The sequence below is a fragment of the Sus scrofa genome, chromosome 13, assembly GCF_000003025.6.
Source record: "Sus scrofa isolate TJ Tabasco breed Duroc chromosome 13, Sscrofa11.1, whole genome shotgun sequence".
NCBI lineage: Eukaryota > Metazoa > Chordata > Mammalia > Artiodactyla > Suidae > Sus > Sus scrofa.
Window position 1 is genome coordinate 33,147,348 of NC_010455.5, and position 13,703 is coordinate 33,161,050.

The following is a 13,703-nucleotide window of genomic DNA, read 5'->3' on the forward strand; positions in this document are numbered from 1 at the left end:
TGTCCCTATACTCACTACATTTCTCTGAAGTTTTTCCATCATTCTGCTTGGACAGAGCACCAGATGAAATCAACTGCTGGGAGAGGGGAGTAAGTGCTGCTCTGGCACCATGGCCAGAAACTCTCAGGAGAGTGAGCATCGTGTACCACTTGCCTATTGCTTGCCGACTTCAGTAGCAAGAGCCTCCAGGATGCTCCTGGATAAACTTCATCTTTGTGGCCACACATTGTTTTATGAGCTGAGTCATCAGACTGGCTGGCTCCTTAAAGGCTGCTGTTTGATTCTCCAGGCAGCAGAAAGCAAGGAGAGAAGATACAAAGTGTAGCTCGTTGGCTTTGTAGAGGCCCAGTCTCATTTGCCAAAGGTGATGGGGATTTCTCATTATGCAGTTAGCTTATGTTAAAAAGATTGTTAAGTTCCATTTAAGAGAAAAAGATGATGCTGTCTCTACATTTCTTGTATGTTACTACAAAATCTGTTTGGTTATGGGCTACTTTTTATAGACACCAGTCTTTATTATTATTATTATTATTATTTTTGTCTTTTTGCGATTTCTTGGGCTGCTCCCACGGCATATGGAGGTTCCCAGGCTAGGGGTCTAATCGGAGCTGTAGCCACCGGCCTACACCAGAGCCACAGCAACGTGGGATCCGAGCCGCGTCTGCAACCTACACCACAGCTCACGGCAATGCGGGATCGTTAACCCACTGAGCAAGGCCAGGGATCGAACCCACAACCTCATGGTTCCTAGTTGGATTCGTTAACCACTGCGCCACGACGTGAACTCCAATATAGCCACCAGTCTTAAAGAATATCCTGCTGAAACTTGACTCCTTCTTCACTTATTTATTATGATGCAATTTAGTATCTGAGGTTCAATGAGTTCAACCCCAAAATAATAGTGACATGGTAAGTCAAACTGTTTGCAGACTTCTTTATTTCTTGTCTTTTTGTTGTTGTTGTTGTTGCTATTTCTTGGGCCGCTCCCGCGGCATATGGAGGTTCCCAGGCTAGGGGTTGAATCGGAGCTGTAGCCACCGGCCTACGCCAGAGCCACAGCAACGCAGGATCCGAGCCGAGTCTGCAACCTACACCACAGCTCACAGCAACGCCAGATTGTTAACCCACTGAGCAAGGGCAGGGACCGAACCCGCAACCTCATGGTTCCTAGTCGGATTCGTTAACCACTGCGCCACGACGGGAACTCCAGACTTCTTTATTTCTTAAGGAAATTGCTCCCCATGATGATCTTTTATATAGATACTTTGTAACACGTCTCAATGAATTTTTAATTAAAGCCAGTGTGTCTATATCAAAGAAATTTACTCTAATTAACTGGGGTTTCAGAACTTGGAGATTTATGACTTGCTGAAGTAAATTTCTCAATTTTCTTTTCCAACCTATTTCATTATGCTCTCAGAATACAGGCAGATCATTCACCCAAGAGTATATGCTGAATTGCTGTTAGGTGATAGGCCCTATGTTAGTCTCTGTGTGGGGTAAAAATAAGTGAAGAGCAGTCTTTACCACTGAAGAAGGGAACATATGTTTGTCAACGTGCAAAGTGGACACATTTGATGTATCTTGGAGGAGGGTGGGATGAATAAGTGCTACTGGAAAACCCTTGTGGGAGAGCAAAATCCCCTTCAGCCAAGGGACGTTGGGGGAAGCTTTCTTGGGGAAAGTGGCCTTTGGAGGGTGAGGATGTGATGAGTTCAAGAGAAGAGAGTATATAAGCTGAGGGATATTATATGCACAGGCCCAGAAAGAGTCAGAGAATAGCATATGCTTGTGTCTGGAGTTGGGATGGCCCTGGGGACTTCTGGGAGTGTAGTTTCCAGGAGGTGACACAGTCAGAAACAAGACCTTAGGGGGCCTGAGAGTCAAATGAATTGTGTTGAAATAAAGGGATAATTCTCTTTTGAAGTTAGAACTGAACTGGATAATTCTCTTTTGAAGTTAGATAGAGAGAGGAGGAGAGAAAGGGAATGGGGGATGAGAGTGCCAACAGGGCAGGTGTTCCTGGGACCACAGAGGAGATTGTGAAGCAGAAGAGGGTAAAATGGGGTACAGGGAGCAATACCGGTGCAGTAGGTTCCTGGAGATCCTGAGTGCCACTGGGGTGGTGGTGAAAACATGGAAGTGTGAGTGGAAAAGGAGGGAGGGCAGGGAGCTGAGGGTCCTGATTTTCAGAGGCAAACAGGAAATCACTTCACATGCTAGGAGTGTTGTGTTTGTATGGGGTGAGAATGGACTGAGAACATGAGGAAGGGCTCAAAGTGGATGTTGTGGGTATAGGAGAGCAGGTGCATAGTCCTGCTGAAGGCTGATTTTCCATAACATGTTCTGTAACCTTTTGCTTCAATTTAAGACAATGATCTAAATTTAGTGCAAACAGCAAGACTCTAAGAGTCTCGGACTTAGACGCCCTCCTTCTTACCTCAGCCCTCTTTCTTCTCCCTTCCCCAATTGGGATTAATGCCCTCCCACCACTGAGTTGAAGTGTGCAGTCATGGATTGGAATTGTCTTCATCTAGGGAAGCCATAATCTAAGATGGATTCAGACAGGGAACAAGAGAGTAAACTGTGGAAACCAGTCCTGGGGCTCTGAGACATCATCACATACATCAGTCAATGGGGTGGAACTAGAGCATGAAACAAGAGCCTTTAAAGGTTGTTTAGAAGGTCTGTATAACTTGGACTCTCTCTTATCCAGGCCTGGGATAGCTCCCTGGAGAAAGCTTTGTGGGACTGTGGCTTTATTCTGTGGTAAACATTCCATGGTGGCCATTGGGCAGGGGTTTATCTTCTTGGAACAGTTAGCTACATAAATAAGGATATCCCTTTTATTATGCTCTTGGATAAAAAAAATGTATCTCAGAAATGAATCTGGCTAGGAACCATGGGGTTGCAGGTTTGATCCCTGGCTTTGCTCAGTGGGTTAAGGATCCGGTGTTGCTGTGAGCCCTGGTGTAGTTCACAGACATGGTTTGGATCTGGTGTTGCTGTGGCTGTGGCTGTGGCTGGTAGTTACAGCTCTGATTTGACCCCTAGCCTGGGAATCTCCATATGCGGCAGGTGCAGCCCTAAAAAAAAAAAAAAAAAAAAAAAAAAAAAAAAAAAAAAGAGAGAGAGAGAGAGAGGGAGAGAAAGTATCTAGCTATTGAGAAACTCCATGATTTACAGAACATTTTCCAGGGGCAGAAGTGGGCAGCCTTCGTTGGTGGGAGGAGGAGTCTACAGGTCAGGAAATGGGAGTCTGTGGCAATAATCGAGGTGAGCACAGTCAGGCCTGGGAAGAGCTACCAATCATAAGGGACATTGTGAATGAAGAATCAACAAGATCTGTTGATTACCGAGATGTCCATATATTAATCTTGCTTCCTATTCAACAAGTCAGGTGCTGGGCTGGGTACTGATGGACCAAATGTGGCTTTAGCTTGCAGGTTGCCTTTTGGGAGCTGACAGTCTTAGGGGAAAAAAATAAGACCAAACACACATAACTTGAATCCCAGGCAAAAGTACACTAGCTGCAGGATCAGGGAAGGTTTTCTGGAGATGAAGCCCTTAGCTGGGCTTTGAAGAGTGGAGGTGTCCAAGAGTGTTAGTGAGGAATGACACCAGGGTTTTGATTTGGTAGTGCTGGTCACGGAGATGTACAGATCTGCCTGGATTAGGGCTAGGAACACCATGCAATCCAGACGCTAAGTGGAAAGAAGTCCTGCAGTTGTCAGGACTTTCCTGGTGGTTTTTGTTTTCTTACCGCTGGCATATGGAAGTTCCCTGGCTAGGGGTTGAATTGGAGCTGCAACTGAGGCAACACCAGGTCCAAGCAGCATTTGGAACCTATGCTGCAGCATAGGTGGGATCCTTAACCTACTAAGCGAGGCCATCTGATCCAAACCGCGTTCTCACTGAAACAACGGTCCTTAACCCGCTGAGCCACAACAGGAACTCCGACTTTCTTGGTTTTTGATAAGTGGTTGACTTAGGGTCACAAGGTGATATTTGCAGGCCTAAGAGTGAGTGGATTTTAAGGGAGGAGAGAAAGCAGATAAGTTTCCAGAATGAACCAAAAACTCAGGATGGCCTGGAAGGCAGAGATCTAGGTGTAGCAGAGGTAGTTTCTAGGGCAGGAACACCTACCCCCTGCCCCCCTCCCCCCACCCCGCAGTGAGGAAGTGCTTTCTTACTAAGAAGGCTGCTGTGATCCTTCTGGCCCCAAGCATTTACCACGCAAGCCAACTAGGGGAAACAAGAACCAAGGAGGCGCCAGCGGCTTTGGCCTAGGAGGAGTCCCAGAGACCTAAGAGCAAGGGGCACCGGAACGCCCTACCTTGTTCTCCCGCAACGATCCCACCCTGCGGGTCCAGGAGATGCGCACCATGGCTGCCAGAACCTTTCCAGGACCTTTCCAGGGAAGGGGTCATGACAGAGCAGTGGGTGACAGCGGGATGGGTCTTAAAATGGTATCGTTCCCTCTCTTCCCGGCTCTCCCCTCTACGACCGGCCATCTCGGCGTGCCTGGCAAGAGGCATTGAACATCGAGGCCCGTGGGGGGCTGAGGGCCTCCCACCTGCGCAGCCCCGCCTCCTCCAGCGCTAGCCGCGGCGGCCCAGGATCCTGAGGCCACCAGAACCAGTTCTGAGCACCAAGAGGCCATCCAATCGCCTCTCGCGGATTTCCCTCCGCTGGCGCGCGGCGGTTGCGGCGCGTGGGCTCGCGCGCGGGCTCGGGCGGCGCGAGCCCGGGCAGCGCAAGCCCCCGCGCGCCGGGGAGCAGCGCATGCGCGGGCGTCTTGCGAGCCCGCTGAGGCGAGCCGAACCGCGGCGGCGCCGGGAGCCGAGCAGCTAAGCTGTGAGGAACGGAGTGGCGGCGCGGGAGCGGCAGGGACGGACAGGTGGCGAACCCTCGCCCGCGCCGCCTGGTACTAAGACGCCTGCAGAACCTCGCGGTCAGGACGTGGCGGCAGTGGCATCCCGGACGGCCTGCGAGGGATGCGCCGCCCACTGCTCCGCGCCGCCTGACCGCCCCCGCCTCGGCTCGCGGTGCGCCACAGCCGGGCCCGCGGCCGTCCTCGCCGCACTGTCGCCCGGCCGCCGCGCCCGCGGGGCCGCGCCCGGCTCTGCCATGTGGACCCCCACGGAGGAAGAGAAATACGGCGTAGGTAGGTGAGGCTTTGGCCTGGCCGTGGCGGGGATTCGGGTGACGCGCCTGTGCTCTCGGCTCGGTGCCGGCCTCGCCTCAGTCCGCGCCCGCGCGCCCCCCGCCCCTGCCCGGAGGCTGCGCGGCCTCGGTGCGAGGCGTGCGCGGGGTGGGGGCGGCGCGGGTGCAGGTCGCGGGTCGCGGGGGTGGGAGTGGGTCTCTGGGCTTCGGGAGGGCGGCAGGGGGCGCTGGCTGCGCGCCCTCGGCAGGTGTGGCCCGCAGGAGGGACGGGCAGGGCCCCAGCAGCCGCCGGAGGTTTCTGGTGTGGGGCGGAGGACAGTTTTACCTAAGAATCCCAATTCTGACAGTCCGTTTCCAAACCTCAGTTTTAATGAGTTTTCCGCATCTGAGTTGAGGAACCCGATGACTTTATTCTTGGACAAGAACCTTAGGTTAAAAAAAAAAAAAAAAAGGGATAAAATTCATTGACATCATTTTCCCAGTTCAGAATTTTGCAGACATTTGATTTGGCGGCGTTTGATCCGTTTTAATTTGTTTTGCCTTCAGTATTAGAAATAATAATTGTTACAATAGGAAGTGTTTTTGCACATGTCCTAATGTTAAGTTTATTATATCGTAGTAACGGTTTTAAGAAACAAACGAACCTGTTTTTAAATGAGACCATTATTCCTCTTAGAATCCTTTTTTTTTGTTACAAATGTTGAACGCTAGATGCTAAATAATGCTTATAATATTCAACTTCTTTAAAAAGAATATTCAGTAATTTAAGGGATTGAATGTTTTGTGGTGATTGCATGATGGAGGAGTTCAGCCACATTGCATTATTGTAAGTCACCTGTCATCTTATTCAGTTAGAAACAGAAAAATGAGTGTACAGGTTTTTTCCCCCAAGTTTTAATGGAAAATTATAGAAGGGGGATTTGTCTAAACATAGACTTTTGTTTCCCATTTTACTGCAGCTTAAAGTTTAGTTTACAGTTCTCTACCAAATAACTTTTTAAACTGTCAGTGGTAGCAAAGGTTTAGGAATACTATCAGGCAAATTAAGTGGAAGTTGAGTTTATTTAAATCTAAGGACCTGTAGAGAGATCTGTGCTGGTAGAAAATCTTGTTTTGAAAGGTAACTTTCTAAAGTTTTTAGTTAGCTGTCCTCTTTAAGGGCAGTGCTAGAAGTCTCTGTTGAGGGAGTTCCCGTCGTGGCGCAGTGGTTAACGAATCCGAGTAGGAACCATGAGGTTGCGGGTTCGGTCCCTGCTCTTGCTTAGTGGGTTAACGATCCGGCGTTGCCGTGAGCTGTGGTGTAGGTTGCAGATGCGGCTCGGATCCCGCGTTGCTGTGGCTACAGCTCCGATTCAACCCCTAGCCTGGGAACCTCCATATGCCGCGGGAGCGGCCCAAGAAATAGCAACAACAACAATAATGCCGCGGGAGCGGCCCAAGAAATAGCAACAACAACAAAAGACAAAAAAAAAAAAAAAAAAAAAAAAAAAAAAAAGAAGTCTCTGTTGAGATACAATTGGGAAATGATGTGAAGAGCCGGGATGTACTTCTGGGGACATTTTACCCTTTGGCTTAGACCATTCCCTAAATACATTCTGTGAAGTGAAGATTTGATGGTTTATCTTTTCCATAACTTGCTCAGACCTGCCTAATTACAGTAACAAAAAATTGATGTGAAAGTGGTCAGCTGTCCAGCGGCACCTAGTTCATAATTTCTTTCCTTCCAGGTAGGAACCTCTGAGTGGTGGAGTTGGCAGATTTCTGAGCCGTGGCTTCTCTTTGCTGGTGTTGTGGGCACGTTATTTAACACCATTTTCTTATGTGTAAATTGGGGATATTATGTACCTGCAGGGTTGTGAAAATCAAATGAGAGCATACCAAGTGCTTCATAAATGTTAATTTCTTCTTTTCCCCTTAGCGCTGTAGTTAGTGTAATAATAACACTAGGCATTTCCTCAGGTGTGTTAGTTCTGAGAAGAAGGCAATGCAGGGTAATCAAGATAGGCCTATGTGAACCTCAGAGCTCTAGGATTTGGTGTATGATTTATTCAGGAAGATGGAATAAAATTTTTGCATTCCTTAGACTGTGGGTTTAGTCGTATATATATATATATGTATTTTTTTTTTTTCCTGTGGAGGGATACAGTGTTGGGCCCAGAGCAGGACTTACATGCTTGTTAAATGAGAGAGATAGTTACTCTGAAGACATTAGCAGCTGTGATTTAGTGTAATTTATTTACCTTTTCTACCAAACAGACTCTCTTCCTACTTTTCTCACAGCTTTCTCCTACTGTCCCTTCCTCAGCTGCGGTCTAAAAAGTTCCTTTATAGATTGGTCAAAATTCAGAATACATTTTTTTTTTCATAAGAATGTCAGGGTTATACTTTAACTGAAATTTTCATAAAAGCCAGTTCAGTCTATAAAGTAGCCTAAATATTATACTTATGGTGAGAAAAATAGTCAATTAAAAATGGGATGTTAGCTGCATTGTTTTTTGCTACCCGGAAATCCAATCATTATCATTATTCCTGTGGGAAAATGTTTTGAGTTTCAACTAAGATTTTTATGCCCAACTTGGAGCACAGATTTCTATCTCTCCTGGCAAGGGGGGGGGGGGGAAGTTATACCTTCTTCACACCAATTTGGATAAATTTCTGGATGTTGGTGAGAGAAGGAGTTTTTTTCCACTGCAGCTATTCATATATATTTGACATTGGTAAGGTTTTTCCTGTAGTAATATCTTAATGCCTTAAAAATTTTATGATATAACAATTCTGTACAGGTTATAGCATTTTCAAATGTTTGATTTATTCACTTAGGACTAGGCGATATCTGAGCTTCCCTTTCCATTATAATATTCTGTGATTGAGTTTGGAGGGAGGAGGACTACCCTTTTTTTAAAGATTGATGATGGGCCAGTGCTGGGGGTTCTTTCTTACATTGCACCATGCAGATTTCCAGAGCAGTCCTCATGTTATCTTCATTGTACAGATGATGAAATTGGATCTCAGAGACTGTTAGTCTTTTTTTGTCCTTCACCAGTCGAATATTCCTCTTAATTTTCATCTTGGCAGTGGGCAATATTTTGTGATGTATTTGACTCTGTTTACATCCTTTAGTATTACATGAAGCTGTTCTTTGCTGAACCCTTTTAGCCAATGTTCTGATTCTCTATGTCTCTTTCCCTCTTAGAGATTCTCTCTTTCCTTTCTGTTGCCCTTTCAAATGCTTGGAAAGTCCTGCATCTTTCTATTCTTTATTTTACCTTTTAAAGAAGCTTCCTATTCTATTTTATTTTTATTTTTTATTATAGTTGATTTACAGTGTTGTGCCAATTTCTTCTGTACGGTAAAGTGATAGACACATACACATTTTAAAGATATTTTCCATCATGGTCTGTCCCAGGAGATTGGGTATAGTTCCCTGTGCTATACAGCAGGATCTCATTGCTTATACATTTTAAATATAATAGTTTGCATCTATTACAAACTCTCAGTCCATCCCCCTCCCCCCGACAACCACAAGTCTGTTCTCTATGTCTGTGAGTCTGTTTCTGTCTTGTAGATAGGTTAATTTGTGCCACGTTTTAGATTCCACATATAAGTGACCACATGGTATTTGTTTTTCTCTTTCTGACTTACTTCCTTTAGTATGAGAATCTCTGGTTGCATCTGTGTTGCTGCAAATGGCATTGTTTTGTTCTTTTTTATGGCTGGCTAGTATTCCATTTGTGTGTATATATCACATATTCTTAATCCATTCATCTGTTGATGGTCATTTAGGTTGTTTCCATGTCTCAGCTATTGTGAATAGTGCTGCTATGAACATATGGATGCACATATCATTTCAATGAAAGCTTTGCCCAGGAGTGGGATTGCTGGATCATATTGGTAGTTATATATTTAGTTTTCTGAGGATCTTTCATACTGTTTTCCAGAGTGGTTGTACCAACTTAACATTCCCATCATCAGTATAGGAAGGTTCCCTTTTCTCCACACCCTCTCCAGAATTTATTATTTGTAGACGTAGTAATGATAGTCATTCTTTTCTTCTTCTGTATTTTTAAAATTATAGTTGATTTACAGTGTTCTGTCAATTTCTGACAGAAATTTTTTCTTTGTACAGCAAAGTGACCTAGTCATATATCTATCTATATGTACACACATGTATTCTTTTTCTCACATTATCCTCCATCATGTTCCATCACAAGTGACTGGATATAGTTCTGTCCTATACAGTAGGATCTCATTGCTTATCCACTCCAAATGAAATAGTTTACATCTACTAACCCCCAAATCCCAGTCCACCCCACTCCTTCCCCCTCCTCAGCAACTACAAGTCTGTTCTCCAAGTCCATGAGTTTATTTCTTTTCTGTAGATAGTTTCATTTGTGCTGTATTTAGATTCCAGATATAAGTGATATCATATGGTATTTGTCTTTCTCTTTCTGACTTAACTTCCTTTAGTATGAGAGTCTCTGGTTGCATCTGTGTTGTTGCAAATGGCATTGTTTTGTTCTCTTTTATGGCTGAGTAGTATTCCATTGTGTATATACATCACATCTTCTTAATCTATTTATCTGTCAGTGGACATTTAGGATGTTTCCATGCCTTGGCCATTGTGAATAGTGCTGCAGTGAACCTAGGGGTGCATGTATCTCTTTCAATGAAAGTTTTGTCTAGATATACGCCCAAGAGTGGGATTGCTGGGTCATATGGTAGTTCTATATTTAGTTTTCTGAGGAACTTTGATACTGATTTCCATAGTGGTTGTACCAGTTTACCTTCCAACCAACAGTTAAGGAGGGTACCCTCTTCTCCACATCCTCTCCAGCATTTGTTATTTGTATACTTGTTAATGATGGCCATTTTGACTGGTGTGAGGTGATATCTCATTGTAGTTTTGATTTGCATTTCTCTAATAATTAGTGATGTTGAACATATTTTCATGTGCCTGTTGGCCATCTGTGTATCATCTTTGGAGAGGTGTTTATTCAGGTCTTCTGTCCATTTTTCAGAAATGTTGTTGGATTTTTTGCTGTTGAGTTGTATAAATTGTTTGTATATTTTAGAGATTAAACCCTTGTCAGTTGCATCCGTTGAAACTATTTTCTCCCATTCTGTAGGTTGTCTTTTTTTTTTTTCTTCTGTATATATAGGTTTGTTTTGACTACTTCCCTAGCATGTGGAAGCTCCCAGGCAAAGGTTTGGACCTGAGCCACATCGGCAAGCAGAGCTACAGCAGTGACAATGCTGGATTCCTAAGCTACTTAGCCACCAGGGAACTCTGTCTATTTTTTTTTATGGTTTCCTTTGCTATTCAAAAGCTTGTAAGTTTTATTAGGTCCTGTTGGTTTATTTTCGCTTTTATTTCTATTGCTTTGGGAGACTGATATAAGAAAACATTTGTGCAGTTCAGAGAATGTTTTGCTTATGTTCTCTTGCAGGAGTTTGATGGTGTCTTGTCTGTAAGCCAGTTTGATGGTCTGTAAGCCATTTTGAGTTTCTTTTTGTGCATAGTGTGAGAGTGTGTTCTAGTTTCATTGATTTACATGCAGCTGTCCAGATTTCCCAGCACCACTGGCTAAAGAGACTGTCCTTTTCCCATTTTATATTCTTGCCTCCTTTGTTGAAGATTAATTGACCATAGGTGTCTGGGTTTATTTCTGGGTTTTCATTTTTGTTTCATTGGTCTATATATATGTTTTTGTACCAGTGCCATGCTGTCTTGATGAATGTAGCTTTGTAATATTGTCTGAAGTCTGGGAGAGTTATGCTTCCTGCTTGTGTTTGTTCCCTCAGGATTGCTTTGTCAATTCTGGGTCTTTTATGGTTCCATATAAATTTTTGGATTGTTTGTTCTAGTTGTGTGAAGCATGTTATGGGTAATTTGATAGATATCACATTGAATCCTAGATTGCTTTTGGTGGTATGACCATTTTAATGATATTAGTTCTTCTAAGCCAGGAGCATGGAATATTTCCATTTCTTTGAATCCTCTTTAATTTCCTTCACTAATGTTTTATAGTTCTCAGCATAAATATTTCACCTTCTTGGGTTTATTCCTAGATACTTAATTTTTTGGTACATTTTTAAAAGGTATTGGTTTTATATTCCTTTTCTAATATTTCATTGTTAGCATCAGAAATACAAGCAACTTCTGAATGTTAATCTTGTATCCTGCTACTTTGCTGAATTCATTGATCAGTTCAGGTAATTTTTGTGTGGAGTCCTTAGGGTTTTCTTCATATAGTATCATGTGATCTGCATAGAGTAATAATTTTACCTCTTCTCTTCCAGTTTGGATACCTTTTGTTTCTTTTGTTGGTCTGATTGCTGTGTCTAGGACTTCCAATATTATGTTAAATAGAAGTGGTGAGAGTGGACATCCTTGTCTTGTTCCAGATTTTTATTTTGTGTCTTTTTAGGGCTGTACCCGAGGCATATGGAGGTTCCTAGGCTAAGGGTCCAGTCAGAGCTGTAGTCACTGGCCTGTGCCACAGCCACAGCAATGCTGGATCTGAGCCACGTCTGTGACCTACACCACAGCTCACTGCAACTGTGTAAAGGGCTGGATCCTTAACTCTCTAAGGGAGACCATAGATCAAACCCACTTCCTTATGTATGCTAGTTGGGTTTGTTAATCACTGAGCCACGAAGGGTACTCCTTGTTTCAGATTTGAGCAGGAAGGCTTTCAGTTTTTCTCTGCTGAGTATTCTGTTGGCTGTGGCTTTGTCATGAATGGCTTTGATTAACATAATGTATGTTCCTTCTATACCTCCCCCCCCTTTTTTTTTTGCTTTTTAGGGCCACATTTGTAGCATATGGAAGTTTCCAGGCTAGGGGTCTAATCAGACCAGTAGCCACCAGCCTATGCCACAGGCACAGCAACACAGGATCTGAGCCATGTCTGCAATCTATACCACAGCTCACGGCAACGCCAGATCCTTAACCCACTGAGCAAGGCTGGGGATCAAACCCACAACCTCATGGTTCCTAGTTGGATTTGTTTCTTTGGTGCCATGATGGTAACTCCGATATACCCATTTTGGTAGGAGTTTTTTTTTTTTTTTTTTTTTTTTAAAATCATGAATGGATGTTGGATTCTGTCAGATGCTTTTTCTGCATCTATTGAGATGATCATGTGGTTTTTGAGTTTTCTTTTGTTACTGTGGTGTATGATGTTGATGGATTTGCCTATGTTGAACCATTCTAGTGAAGTTGGGATGAATCCCACTTGGTCGTGGTTTATGATCTTTTTCATATGTTGTTGGATTCGGTTGGCTAAAATTTTTTTGTGAATTTTTGCGTCTTTAGTCATCAGAGATATTGGCCTATAATTTTCTTTTTTGGTAGTATCTTTGTCTGCTTTTGGTATTAGGGTGATGGTGGCTTCATAGAATGTCTTTGGGAGTGTTCCTTCTTCTTCAGCCTTTTGGAAAAGTTTTAAGAAGCTCCTGCTTTCCTGTGTTTTAGGTTCCCATGAAATATCTTTTTACATCCCCTCACTTTCAATTTATAGGTCTCCTTTGCCCTAAGGTGAATCTCTTGTAGGCAACATATTGTAGGCTGTTTTTTTATCAAGTCTGCCACTGTGTCTTTTGATTGGAGCATTCAGTCCATTGACACTTAAGGTAAGTATTGATAAACATGTATTTATTAACATCTTAAACCTTATTTTCTAGTTGATTCTATGTATCTTTTTTGTTATTTTCTTTTTTGGTTGCAATATTTCCTTTTGTTTTATGCTTGTGTCCTTTTCTTTTTAGTTTTTGTGAATGTATTGTTTAGTTTTGATTTATGATTGCCCTGTTTTTCAAGTATGTTAACCTTGTCTGTCTTGCTTTAGCCTGATAGTCATATAGGCTCAAACCCATTCTTAAAAAAGTCTAGATTTTCTTATTTTCCTTCCCTACATTTTACAATTTTGATGTCCTTTTTAAACATCTTAATGTTTGTGCTTTTGCTCTTCCTTGTGTTTATAATCGCTTTTACATTAGGTTTTTTTTTCTTTTAAATCTGTATATCGGCTTATTTGATTGTTTTCTAGGTATGATTTTCTCCTTCCTATTTCTTCTTACTTCTTTTTTATTTAGAGAAGCCTTCTCAGTAATTCTTTCAGAATAGGTTTAATATTGCTGTACTCTTTTAGTTTTTGTTTGCTGGAGAAATTCTTTATTTCTTCTTCTATTTTAATGATATTCTTACTGGAGAGGGTATTCTAGGCTGCAGATTTTTCCTTTTTAGAACTTTGAATATATCTTGCCACTCTCTTCTGGCCTGTAGTCTTTCTTTCTCCCTCCCTTCCTCCCTCCCTCCCTTCCTTCCTTCCCTCCTTCCTTTGATTTTTTGGGCCACATGCATGGAAGTTCCCAGGCCAGGGCTTGAATCAGAGCTATAGCTGCTGGCCTACGCTATAGCCACAGCAATGCCAGATCCAAGCCGCATCTGTGACCTACACCACAGCTCATGGCAAGGCTGCATCCTTAACCCACTGAGTGAGGCCAGGAATAGAACCTGCATCCTCATGGATGCT

At 43.3% G+C, this 13,703-nt stretch overlaps 1 protein-coding gene across 13 annotated transcripts in view; it reads left to right on the forward strand.

The window, feature by feature from the left end:
- DOCK3 (dedicator of cytokinesis 3) overlaps positions 4,791-13,703 on the forward strand; it is a 504,996-nt gene continuing 496,083 nt past the window's right edge. For 9 of the 13 annotated variants that reach the window (XM_021068831.1, XM_021068838.1, XM_021068839.1 and 6 more), the window contains exon 1: positions 4,791-5,167. In XM_021068831.1, coding sequence (XP_020924490.1) covers positions 5,131-5,167 — 37 coding nt within the window. In that variant the 5' untranslated portion in view covers positions 4,791-5,130. The remainder of the gene's footprint in view (positions 5,168-13,703) is intronic. The other 4 variants (XM_021068832.1, XM_021068842.1, XM_021068836.1 and 1 more) reach the window with 2 other exon arrangements.